The 12,219-nt window shown below is 54.4% G+C and overlaps 3 protein-coding genes across 3 annotated transcripts; 2 read left to right on the top strand and 1 right to left on the bottom strand.

The window, feature by feature from the left end:
- Positions 1-129: 129 nt before the first annotated feature.
- Positions 130-2,801, bottom strand: CDEST_06172 (Putative major facilitator superfamily, MFS transporter superfamily). The gene is made up of 2 exons (XM_062922331.1): positions 718-2,801; positions 130-606 (listed from the first exon to the last, which is right to left on the bottom strand). Exons 1-2 carry the CDS (start codon positions 2,036-2,038, stop codon positions 362-364), a joined length of 1,566 nt encoding a protein of 521 aa, XP_062778382.1. The 5' UTR covers positions 2,039-2,801; the 3' UTR covers positions 130-361.
- A 5,038-nt stretch (positions 2,802-7,839) lies between these two features.
- CDEST_06171 (uncharacterized protein) lies at positions 7,840-8,390 on the top strand. The gene is made up of 2 exons (XM_062922330.1): positions 7,840-7,999; positions 8,073-8,390. Exons 1-2 carry the CDS (start codon positions 7,891-7,893, stop codon positions 8,183-8,185), a joined length of 222 nt encoding a protein of 73 aa, XP_062778381.1. The 5' UTR covers positions 7,840-7,890; the 3' UTR covers positions 8,186-8,390.
- A 1,869-nt stretch (positions 8,391-10,259) lies between these two features.
- CDEST_06170 (Putative NUDIX hydrolase domain-containing protein) lies at positions 10,260-11,221 on the top strand. Its single transcript, XM_062922329.1, has 2 exons — positions 10,260-10,495; positions 10,552-11,221. The coding sequence occupies exons 1-2, from the start codon at positions 10,372-10,374 to the stop codon at positions 10,953-10,955; spliced, it is 528 nt and encodes a 175-aa protein (XP_062778380.1). The 5' UTR covers positions 10,260-10,371; the 3' UTR covers positions 10,956-11,221.
- Positions 11,222-12,219: the final 998 nt, after the last annotated feature.

Below are 12,219 nucleotides of genomic sequence, written 5' to 3'. Positions count from 1 at the left end.
CTGGTCGATTGATAAACAGATGTAGAGAATAGGTATATGTGTGACGCATAACGGTCATCATTAATAGGCCATGTCAGTAGGCTATGATAGGACTGGCGAGCAGAAGGGTATACTGAACGACTAAAACAGCTTCGACAGACGTATGAACATCCCGACTTGATAAAGCCGGGTATTACTTTGAAGTAGTATCTAAGCTAACAATTACAACTTGTGCCGTACTCAAAGCACCATGTGGTATAACAACTTCGTCTCTCGTCAACCGTCAACCGTGAAATAAGCCCCCTCCCCCTCTCATTCGCTGGATCATCATGCGCAGCTCCTCTCTGCCTGTCCACACACACTCACGCACACACTCACATGCTTACGCGACCTCCTTGTCGAGCTTGACGTCGAGGGTGCCGGGCGCGGCGACGTCGGCGACGGTCTCGTCGGAGAACTTGAGGTCCTCCTCGACAGAGACGGTGTCCTTGATCTTGAGGAAGATGATGGGGGCGCCGATGACGAGAGCGCCGGCGAGGCAGCCCCACGAGGCGCCGAAGATGGTGTTGTACTCGGTGCCGAGACCATCGAGGCGCCAGAAGACGGCGGCGCCGGCGGACTGAATGCCTGTGGGAAATGGTGTTAGTGTGAGAGAGACAAAAATAGGAGACAAAACTGAGAGAAAGGGAGAAACAGCCGGAAAAAAAAGAAGAAAAAAAGAAGGGGAAAAAACCCCACCCTTGTAGAAACCGGCGAGATTCGCCGCCTTGCGGGACGAGTTGGACAGGGCGCCCATGTACCAGTAGATGCTCGTCTGCCAGACGGCGTCGAAGAAGCCGTAGAACATGTACAGGAACATGGGGCCGATGTACAGCTCGCCGCCGTCGGTCCAGTCGATGGTCGGGTAGGTCTCGTTGCCCTCGATCTCGCTGCGGGGCGCCTGCTTGCGCTGCCAGGCGTAGCCGCCGCCCCAGATGGCCATGGTCAGGACGAAGAGGGCGACGTAGGAGGCCTTTGCGCGCACGCTGCGGCGGACGCGGGGGAAGTCGAGGGCGTAGCCCATGACGAGGGCGCCGATGATCTGGGAGGACCAGTAGAGCAGGTTGTTGAGGGAGCGGGTGCGGGTGTTGAAGTGCGGGGCGTTCATGTCGTTGGTCTGGTAGGTGTAGAAGACGTTGGAGGTGAAGAACATGGGGAACAGCAGGACGATCCAGGGGTCCTGGGCGAGGGTGTCCCAGAGGCCGCGGAACTCGGACTGCCAGGAGGGGTTCTTCATGACGATGACGCGGGAGCCGTCGTCGCGGACGATCTTGGGGGCGTCGCACATGAAGAGGGCGAGGACGGCGCCGAGCAGCATGAGGACGATGAAGGCGGCGTAGGTGCCGTCGGTGACGGTGCTGCGGGAGGTCTTGTTGATGTTCTGGCCGAGGGGGATGAGGGCGCCGATGACGGCGCCGAGGTTGAAGATCATCCAGAACCACGAGATGTAGCGGCCCTTTTGGTGCTCGGGCGGGTAGGACATCATGATGGCGCCCTGGCCGGTCCACAGCAGGCCGGCGCAGACGCCGAGGAAGGCGCCGGCGAAGATGACGAAGCCCTCGTTCTGGTTGTGGGAGTAGGACAGGAAGGAGGCGGCGTAGATGCAGTAGCCGAGGCCGCCCAGGCTGAGGGTCAGGCGCAGGCCGAGGCGGTTGGCAAAGGTGCCGGCGAAGAAGGCGGCGACGGCGAAGGTGGAGTACAGCGCCGTGTTGGCGTCGTTGGAGGCCTTTGTCGAGACCTGGCCGCCGCCGCCGAGGCCGCCGAGGGCGTTGAACATGCCGGGGCACAGGAAGCAGACGAAGGAGACCATGAAGAGCTGGATGCGGGGCGAGGCGTACCAGAGCTCCTTGCCGCGGAAGCGGAAGCCGCGGTACATCCATCCGGCGGGGCGGGGGACGGGATCGGAGGCGGTGGCGGTGGAGGTGGCGGTCGGCGCCGTGGTGGGTTCGGCATCGGGCGTGGCGGCGGCGGCGACGGCGGCGTCGTCGGGAGGGGCGTGTTTCTCATCGAGGGAAGACATGATGGCGGGCGATGTGACGATGACAATGACAGTAACGGTGATGAGCGACAATCACGGTGAGGTGTGAGGTGTGAGATGTATGTTGGCGGACGATGAGTCGGACGGACGAGCGGGCCTCAAGTGTCGGAGATGGGAAACTCAATCCGTCGTGGGAGAGGGCCGAGCGAGGTGAGTTTGCTCTTTTGACCCCAATTGTTGAGTAAGACGAGACCCTAGGGGAGGGGAAGGAAAGAAAAATCAGTAAGCAGGGGACACGAAAAGATAAACAATTGAAAAAAGGGTCTGGGGGAGGCGTGCAACAACGTCTTTATGGGAATGTTTATCGGGCTACTTACGGATACAGGCCAGGCTTGTAGGTTGCAGGTTGCAGTTGCACTGGGCGATGATCGTGGGTGGAGTCTCTTTGGTCTCTTGTCTCTTTGTCCTGGACGGTAGACGGCGTGGCGTGGCGTGTGGAGGAGGAGGAGGGGGGGTGTGAGGTGAGTGAAGATGGACTGGGGTGAGGTGAGAAGGAGGAGGAGGATGAGGAGTGGGAGGATTTGGGGAAGAAGAGGGTGGGATGGGCGTGTGAGAGGAGAATGGAGTACGGCAGATGGAATTGGGCAGGGGATTCGAGACGGACGGAACAAACAGTGTTGAATGTGTGTAGCCGCAGTAAAGAACAACCCTGAGACGTTTCAAGGAAGAAGAGATAGACAACGAAGGACGCAATTGACCGTGAGAGGGAGTCGGCACGGGTGAGTGAGATGAGAATCAATCCTGGATAAAGTGAGAGTGAGAATGAGAGAGAGAGAGAGAGAGAGAGAGAGAAGAGCGATGTGCGGGGCCAAGCAAGGGAGGCAAGGGAAGAAGACGGCGCCAACACTGATTGGGGTTTGGGGAGGCTTGGGGCAAGCGCTAGCTACCCCGGTCTGGCAGAGAGAGACAGAGACAAGGTAGCAGCAGCAGCAGCAGCAGGTAAGGTCTAGTCACCGGTGTTAGTGAATGTGTATGGGAGATAGGACTGGTGGTGATGGACGAGTGGGTGGGTGGGTGGTAGTGGTTATCAGGCCGACGACTCGTTGCAAGGCCATGGGTTTGGGGACAATGGGGATGGAAGTACGACGAGAGAGCTACGTGACAGCGGCACAGATACAGATAGATGGACCGAGTCTGTCACTTGCTCACGCACCTTCACCCACTCACTCACTACCTCTTTCTTCTTCACGGGAAACAAAGGTGACAATAGCTATCTACAGTATCATCACTATCATCAGCCAGGAGGATTCGGCGGCAGGGGTCTAGGCGTGAGCTAGGCAACGGGCACCACCGGCCGGGGGTGGCACGAGCCCACAGATACGGACGGGTATGGATATGGATGGGATGGGACGGGATGGCCATGATGAATGATAAGCCCACGACGGGTGGAGAGTGAGAGAGAGAGAGAGAGAGAAGGAGACAGGTCCGGGCCGGTCAGTGCCGAGATAGCGAAGAGGAGAGATGCCGCCGTTTACCAGCGCTGCAATCCAATCAGCATCCCGAATGAGACGGAGACGTGGTTCTGTTTGCCGGGGTGTTTCGTCTGTGGCAAACGCCCAAGCATCCCAAACATTCACAACATCCTTGGGCTCGAATCTGTTTGCCATGCTTAAGTGAGTGAGTGAATGAGTGAGATAGTGAGTGAAGGAGGTGAGTGAGATGGGTGAAAAAGGTGCGAGGTCCCCACTTCACCCGCAATCAATACACATGGGGAAAAAAAGGCCGGCCCGATTCTGGGCGCGTCTCATCGGATGGCCTGTGGTCGATCCGACCATTGAGGAAGGAGAAGGGGAGAAGGATGAGAGTGAGGATGAGGATGAGGATCAGTATATGACATGCATGAATGCAGGCATGCATGCAGAGACTCGCACCAAACAAGCCACTCACTCAGGACACTTTGAGGCTATCGACCGCCCGCCCTGTGCCCTATGTCGTGTGTCCTGTGTGCCGTGTCTCCTACCTACAGGATGTGTTGTGTGCCGTCCCAGTGCCGGCGTCGCATTGGCTGCCGCCAGCCACGGGCTAGGTCGTGGGCTGACATCGTATCCGATCCGATTCCTTCCTCTGTTTGTAGACGCAAACGCAGATGGCGGATGGAACACCTGGTTGGTCTCGTGCCCTTTCACTTTTTTCTTCCCCCAGCCCGACTGCTGAGGAAGGAGCTGCTGGGGTAGACTACCTAGGCCAGTACAAGTAAGTACGTACCGAAGCGAAGCCGCACCCACCCTCGGGCGCGAACACAGTTTGACAAACCGGGAAAGAACAGCCTGCTCCAGGGGAAGGAAGGTAAGGTAGGTACAATAGGTAGGCAGGTAGGTAGGTACCTTCGTGACTGCCACCTGCCACTGCCATTACGACCTACGTGCCTGCCTCCCTCTGTGCGGAGAAATAAAAGTGGCGCCGGGAGCCAAGATAGACACCCGTCAACCAACCAGATATAAGAGTCTTCCAACCCCTAAATCCCCACTTCTCAAGGTACTTAGTAATGGTCCGTGCGGTTAGCCGAGTCCATGTAACGTTTCTCCCGACCACCTTTGGGGAGAAAAAAGGGGACCATTGCCTGCCATGACCATTGTTCTTGTTTGTCTTTCATGTGGTTATCAACGGCTTCCATGGCGTGTGTGTGTGTGTGTGTGTGTGTGTGTGTGATTGTGTGTTTGTGTGTATTGCTAGTCTGATACCCTGTACTCAAGACTCGAGTTGAAACGGGACATTGCCCGTCATGTCCATGTCCATGTCCATCCATGCCTGCACCTCGGCCAAGTTGCATCGACAACGCGCTTCACACGATCCCGAGACGAATGACACGAATCTCTACCTGCGGAAACGCCTCGTGGGCTTGTTACACAGATAAGGACGGGCCTCCTCACTTTTTGGATGTTGGTTTGCATCTTTTGCTTTATACTTCAGACGGCAGTTGTATTTGCGCAAGGTTACACCGCGTTCCGCAGAGACGCTGAGATGCGAATCCCTTCGTCGCGTTCGGCGCACTCGACTTCCCTACGCCGAGCAAGCACGCCTGGCCATCGTCCATCGTTCAAAAGTCATCAGGCCCGTCCAAGTTCGACTTGCTGAAGTATCTGTAGCCAGTCTAGTGTAGATAACCCGATTTGGTTTGATCCGACCAAGCGAGACGTCCATACATCTACATACCCAGTCACATCCCCCCCCCGTCACCATCATTGTCACCGTTACCTCCCCCACACCTTCACACCGACACACCACCAGACCAGATACCAAAGGTTACGTTCCCAGTCCCCAGGCCAAAGGCCAACGACGCAACTTGAACTTGCGGGATCCGCCCGACATCGCATGCCGGCCACCACCCAACCAACCCCCCCATCATCCCATGTCCGACGTCGAGATAGTCTTTTTGCTACCCTACCTAGGCACACCCAAGGATCCGGTTAGCTTTCCCCCCAATTCCAAGGCCTCGGAACCCTGGGTCGCCAATGCGGACAGCCATCCATCCATCTACTTATCTCGCGGCTGAGGGCTGTCGTTGCGCGACCTGATCGGCTTCCCGTGTCTGTCCTTGTCCTCCCTTGCAACACCATGGAGACAGATACTGCACATCGAGTGCTAGGCGTGGGTGCTCCGGCCGCTGCACCGACGGGAGGCCGCCTATTTGTCCTCCTCGATCGGGACCCACCGTGAGCCCCGGCGTCGGCGGCACGGCAACCGTCGTCTCCGGGACTCGGGCGCCGACATGAGAAGCTTGCCGCTGGAAGCCACGTCCATGGGCACATCAGCGAAACGATAAATATTCAGGAAATTGAAACAATCCAGAGTGACCTGGGAAAATTCAAGCGTTGACAAGAGACATGACAAGCTTATGACCAAGTTCAACGTGATAAGGTTTTCTTCCCCACGACCAGAGCAAAGCTCTCATCCGCAGTGAAAAAAAGAGGCCTGTCAGACGTCCGCCGACACCCGCCCCGACCGCGCGCCCGAGGGCAAGACCGCGGCCGGGGACGAGATCATCACCGCTCTCTATACAGCCGAGGTCAAAAGACACACGGCCGCCCCCCTTGCGGAGGGTTCGAGAGCAACCAGAGTTTTCACTCTAGGGTGTCGGGGATATAGATCATCAACCAGGGTGGGATCTGTGGCTCCTTTAGGGAACCAAGAAAGGGTCGAATACTATAGAAATGATTCTCTGAAGTATTGTCGACATGAGGAAAAGAAAAGAAGAAAAACGAGCAAAGGAGCGGCGGGAGGACGCTCTTTTATAGACTGTCATAGTGGGGGGGAGGGTGGATGTCTACAGACTGGATAGGAGAAAAAAAGTGGTCTGAGGAGAAAATTTCTCCCCCTTCTTCTCCCTTCTTTCGCTTGACCTACCTTACCTACCCATAGTTATCCATCCGTACGCTCAGGCCGGTTGGTGATCGTGGGTTATGGGCCCCGCACCGAAAGAGAGGCAGATACGATACCGGCCGAGAGATCGACCTCGATCGTCAACCCAGAGCTGACGGACATGCGAGAGCGAGTGCAGCGTGCGTGCAGCCGGGTTCGGGCGATTAGGCTACACACACTCGTTCACAAACCCAGTTTTCAAGGAATCACATGAATGGAAGTTCAATCTGAAACGACCCGGGTTCGTCTCATTTCCCCGCCGATCACGTCTCCGGATTGTCAGTCTGCAACTCTCCTTAACTCCGTATCTCCGCCGCCGCAAGTTGCAACGTCCGCCGCATGTCTGCCGGCCTCCCTCGCCACTCGCCATGCCGTCGGGGAACCTTCACAGAGGCTTGACTCGGGAGGCTGAGACCGGCTCATCTCCCAGAGGGCAATGCACGCCCCATCAACATTTCCCGTCTCCCGGCAGTTTCGTGACCTCTTCTTCCTGTCCCTGGGTGCGTGAGCAGGCCAAGTCCGGCATGCCACGGCGTGACCGTCATCGACTCTCGCGAACCAGGCCACTCCGCAACCTACGCTCCTTGCCCTATTGCATTCACGGGTTCGGGACCTTGGCCTGCTTCACCCGTCTGGGACTGACATGTCTGACAGCTCCGGGTCCCTTCATAAGATGGGGTCACGACGCCGTAGACCACAACGGAAGCGGTCGACGACGACGACACACCTGACGAGACAATTGTCACAGAATGAATCGTGTCTTTTACCTCGTAGTGGCGGGTCGAAAACTGCCCTTCTTTGGTGTACGGCCTCGCCCCAATGTGGCGGTGTTTTCCTTAGCCGGTGGTGTGAAGGAGTTGTATTTGTGCACAACCTGCAAGTGTCTGCATCCATAAAAGGTGGCTTTTTTGCCTCGTTCTCGGTTTACGAAACACGCGCGGGACAACGGCCGCCCACTCCCCCTGCAGAGTTGGTTCCGACTTGTTGGCGGAACATGAGTCGCAAGATATCTGTACCAGATCTACTCCACTCCACAACGACTCTTCAACACTCTCATATTCTTGCCCCGTCCAATACATACTCTTACCCCATCCAATGAGGGACCTCGATAGCGAACCACTTGACGCAGCGTACACGAAACTCGCCGGTATTTACAGCCGTTTGAAGTACTTGAGACAGCATGCACTCCACGCATTTAAGTTTGCAAGCCTGCAACAGTTGTAGTGTAAATCCCCCGGTAGAGTCTGGGGTTTGGTGCAGTTCTCTGCTTGGTAAACGGAGGTATAGCATCACAGCAAGGCGTCCGGTCCCAGATACGGCCTACAGACATGGAATATACGGATAGTCAGCAAAGAATGGCAATATAAAAGGGGCCCCGATGCCTTCCATGAGCCAAGTTGACGTCCCATTCATCCTACATCACTCCGTAACCTATCTTCCACATATACAAACACACACACACACACAATACAAAAATGAAGCTCACTCTCGCTTTCTTGCTCACCGTCGTCGCCGCCACGGCCTCCGCTGCGTCTGTGGATGTCGGCCTGGTCAACAGGCAGCAGAGCTGCCTCAACAAAGGGAGCAAGTACCCCCCCTCCCCCCATCCTCACTCTGGTATCACGAGGTTGTACAAAGCGCTAATCGGAAGGAACAGCGTCGTGCGGCCCACAATCACCCACCGACCCTGAGGGTCCCCCATGCTGCTCGGGCCTGACGTGCCGCAGTACCTTCGCGCCCGTCGGCGGCAACGGCAAGGTCTGCCAATAAACAGAGAAAACGCCGGCACTACATGTGGGATATAAGGGGGTGGTGTTTGAATAACAACCTCCCACAAGGCATGAAAAGGTACTTGAGGTCTGTCCAGGACTATGGTCGTCGTTGATATGGAATGAGGCTAGTCCTAGTGTTACTCAAGAACCGCAGCGTCGACATCAGGTTTCTCTCTATATAGCAGTTTATCACACATCGCTTCCGCTTTTGAACATGTAATTGGCTTCACAAGACCTCTTTGACCACCCGGCGGGCAAATTGTTACTCGCCGGTGTACAATCCAGGCGAATAGCTGAAAAGGCTCGCCCCAGCCCAACATGTGCATTCGTCCCGAACACGACATGAGCCCATCTATACAGCATTCCATTCCATGTGGCCGTGGTCCGATTTGACTGACGCTCATCGTTAACACTATCTGGATGAGGTCGCGTGGCGGGGTGTCAAGCACTCGGCCTTGGCCATGGGCCCCGCGGCGTCCTGTCGCCGAACTCGAACTCGAACTTTCTTCAGGGTAGGAATGACAAGGGTCTATGGCTCCGGAACTAGCTCCGAATCAAAAAGACTCCCCCCTTGGGCGGCCTTGGCACCTGATCTGTGGCAGCGCTCATCGGAACAGCCCACGCACATTTTTTACATGACAAAGCAAAGTTCATCTCAAAACTTTGACGTATTTGTCGTCCTAGATTCGTCTGTTGTACCCAATGTAGAAGCTAGCAAAAAAATCTCTCCCTTTCCCCTTTCAAAGCAAAAGTGATGTGGCTTACACATGCACGTGGAGAGCGCAACACACATCATCCATGCGTCCAAGAGCAAAAGTTTGGTTGAGGTGTATCGTGGCCGCATGGATGAATATGCTGATCGGGGATATTGGACAAGCGATCTTTGCGATTTTAATCTCTCTCTCTCTCTCTTGTGTGTTGTTCAATCTAGCAGGGAGCGCCTGTGTCATGCTCCAGCCTGGCTCGATTTACCATCGTTTGGGGGAACTCGCCGTGGTTTGCCGCCTCCAGAGACTAAGTTACAAATTAGGGACAGGACAGACTGATTCTACCTAGTGTCGGTATCACTCGAACGTGATAGTAATCATCTGCGCGGATGAGCCGTCGGGTTAGTCCACCACGCGGACGTGATAGTAATCATCTGCGCGGATGAGCCGTCGGATTAGTCCACCACGCGGGCTCTATAGCACCCACGATAGTCCAGTACTCAAGGGTGAGCCCGGGGGGAAAACGACTGCTATTAATTTAACATCTCATCAACTTACCGGAAGCGGACTCCGCGGCCTCAAGCGCACTCGTAGGTCCGAATGAGGAAGTCGGGGGCCAAAAGCTAAACGGCTCCCGGATCCCGCCGGGTTCTTCCAGTCTTGTCCTTGTGTCAGGGGCAATCCCGGCCGCTGCCTCCCTGATGACGACAGTTCTTTCTAGGGCAGCAAAGTCCACGGCTTTTTCCAACGATGGCAAGGAACCGAGGTCATCAACCGCACCATCAATGCATCGCCAGAACTGATGATGGTACGGTAATGTTTCATTGCAAGCTTGGTAAAAGTTGGTCTGAGGAGAGATATTGTGCAGCATCCCAGAGCAGAGATTGTCAGTTTCGAGATGCAGAGACAGACTCTGGCTCCTGAGGCACCTCCCTTGCACCCAGAAAACAATGCACACAACTTGACCCATAATTTTACAAAGGGTTATTTTAGTGTAAAAGGCGGGCATAAATGAGCCGGTGGGCAAAATGTGGGTGCTTGGAATTATGAGAATCAGACTTGTAGGAAGCGTCTTCCACTTCCACAAAACATCGCAATGCTGCACTTACCTGTTTGAATGTAAGCAGTAATTCTCGCTTTATATCGTGTGACGTTGTGTCTTTCCTTGCGAATTCATCTAACTCTATTACCAGGCTTCTCTAGAAATTGCGCAAAGTCTATGTGTAATACAAGCAGGACTCTCACTTTGATATTACCTATCAAAAACTTTCATTTCATTACAGAACACAATTTTCATGTCAACCAGTGCTATAAGAGTCGGGCAGTGGTCTATAAAGAAGCTGTTACTACTCTCCTACAACTTGGCCAAGTAACACAGGGGTATCGTCATTCATCCTCTTCCAAACTCGCCTACTCCAGTAGAGGCCGTTTAGCAGTCACCTAACGCCGCCTCGTTATCACGTATCTATCATAAGCTATGCATCTGTCTTGGTTATGGTTTATCTTGGGTCTTTCCCTTATTGTTGGGGCGAACCCAGTCAAGCCATCCTCGCCAAAATCAGGAAAGCCAGGCTCGTCGAAACCAGTAAAGTCAGGCTCAAGTTAGTTTACCACAAGCACTTGATCTAGGTTCACAGACTGATAATGATTCATGTAGTCAACGAAGGCGACTCGCGGCTTCGCTGTGGCGTTGTTGCGTTTGAACCTGATGGCCGTGTCTGGATGGTTGCTTCCAAGAAAGACGGTTACATCCTGCCAAAGGGTGGATATGACGAAGACGAAGATTCAAATATGCACGACTGTGTAGAACGCGAGGCCAAAGAGGAAGCTGGGGTTGAAGTCGATCGTGATTCTATCGAAGCTCTTCCCGTCAAAGACGGCTCGGTGCACTGGTTCAAGTGCACAGTATCGAGCCATGGAGCCCGTACTGACCCTGAACTGGCAAAACGCAAACCACCAAAGGCATACTCCGTCCCAAAAGCATGGGAAATGCTGAAGAAAGGTGACCAGGAAAAGAAGCAAGGCATGCATAAAGCCCTTCGCGCTGCAACTGAAGAATAGTCGAGTGGGAGGGGATAACGCACACGAGGGGCATTTTAGGGAACCCACTGCAGAACGGCCTTTTCGGCCGGCCGCTCAGTATCAACAAGGGGACTGTCTAGAGCTTCATCTCAGGGAACGAATCTCGTCGTGGATCTAGGTGCCAATGAAAGGGCCTGCTGAAGGCCCAGTCGAGCAACAGGGAGCAGCCAACGCACTCAATGTACACAACATTGGCCTACTACTATTATTCGATAATTAAGAGTCATATACACCTATACGCCGACTGTAGCAAGCGTACTGAAGCCGATTACAAGCCCCCTTTACACTAAGAAAACTACCGACACCACTAAAATGATTCATTTCTTGAAGAATTGAATTGGCCTTATTGGGTTCTTGACAGGAGACTAGTAACCAACTACTTGGGAGACGGAATCGCACTAGCCGGGTGGCTTCGATCGCCTATAATGTTGACTGAAGATTCATGTTTCACACTAGCGAAGGAACAAACTCGGAGTCGGGCTATCTCTCGCCAAGACCTGGCGATGCAATCTGTGTTCTAGAGGGTTAGGGGGGGGGGGGGGGGGGGGGTTCCGACCCTCGGAAAAAGACCGATGAGCACTAGGTTTATGTTGGAGAAATGTGAGGATACCTCAATGTCTTCCTGTACTGTTGGGTTGTGCTGGAAGGGAGTATATCGATGCTCTTTCGCAATAATGACATCCACAGCACGATCTTTCCCGGTCTAAAACCCATGTTTACCGGGTGATGGATGGTGAGGTTGCAAGAAAAGCTGTCGCCGTTGAACTCAAGTATCAAATATTCATAATTGAGTGGCCTAAATCTTGATGTCGTTGTTCTCGGACGCTCAAGCCGGCAGTGCGGGAATGATTATGAGATTCAGAGGGCTTTCACACGAAGCGGTAGTTCGGCGAATCGAAGGTTTCCTTCCTTTCAGGTTGTGGTGCTCACAACTCCGGAGCACAGACCGAACACTGATATCCAAACTAGGTGAACTGTGATTACCTAGAAGGCTGTGGTAAGCATGCGGTACAGATGTATGGCATTGTGAAGTTAAGCTCTTGTTAGGGACTGTGGCCTCTCAACGTGCCCATCTGAGTAACTCACTCCCAAGGGCTTGGGGACGGATGCGGAGTCGTCGACGTAAAGGAGCTGTAAGGCAGGTATACAAATAGCTTGCCATCTTGTATTCACCACGGTAGCATAGTCGAGCAGACCACGAAGGGAACGAGGCACAACAGGTGTGATACGAGCACATCTGGGC

Source organism: Colletotrichum destructivum, chromosome 4 (assembly GCF_034447905.1).
Source record: "Colletotrichum destructivum chromosome 4, complete sequence".
Classification (NCBI taxonomy): Eukaryota; Fungi; Ascomycota; class Sordariomycetes; order Glomerellales; family Glomerellaceae; genus Colletotrichum; species Colletotrichum destructivum.
The sequence above is the reverse complement of the archived record's forward strand: the minus strand, read 5'-3'. Positions and strand labels throughout refer to the sequence as shown.

Bases quoted from the DNA above. Each gene is read 5' to 3' on its own strand.
- CDEST_06172 (XM_062922331.1), bottom strand. From the start codon at position 2,038: ATGTCTTCCCTCGATGAGAAACACGCCCCTCCCGACGACGCCGCCGTC. The intron at 607-717 runs GTGGGGTTTTTT...CATTTCCCACAG, and splicing joins TCTCGCCGGTTTCTACAAGG to GCATTCAGTCCGCCGGCGCC.
- CDEST_06171 (XM_062922330.1), top strand. From the start codon at position 7,891: ATGAAGCTCACTCTCGCTTTCTTGCTCACCGTCGTCGCCGCCACGGCC. The intron at 8,000-8,072 runs GCAAGTACCCCC...CGGAAGGAACAG, and splicing joins GAGCTGCCTCAACAAAGGGA to CGTCGTGCGGCCCACAATCA.
- CDEST_06170 (XM_062922329.1), top strand. From the start codon at position 10,372: ATGCATCTGTCTTGGTTATGGTTTATCTTGGGTCTTTCCCTTATTGTT. The intron at 10,496-10,551 runs GTTAGTTTACCA...TGATTCATGTAG, and splicing joins ACCAGTAAAGTCAGGCTCAA to TCAACGAAGGCGACTCGCGG.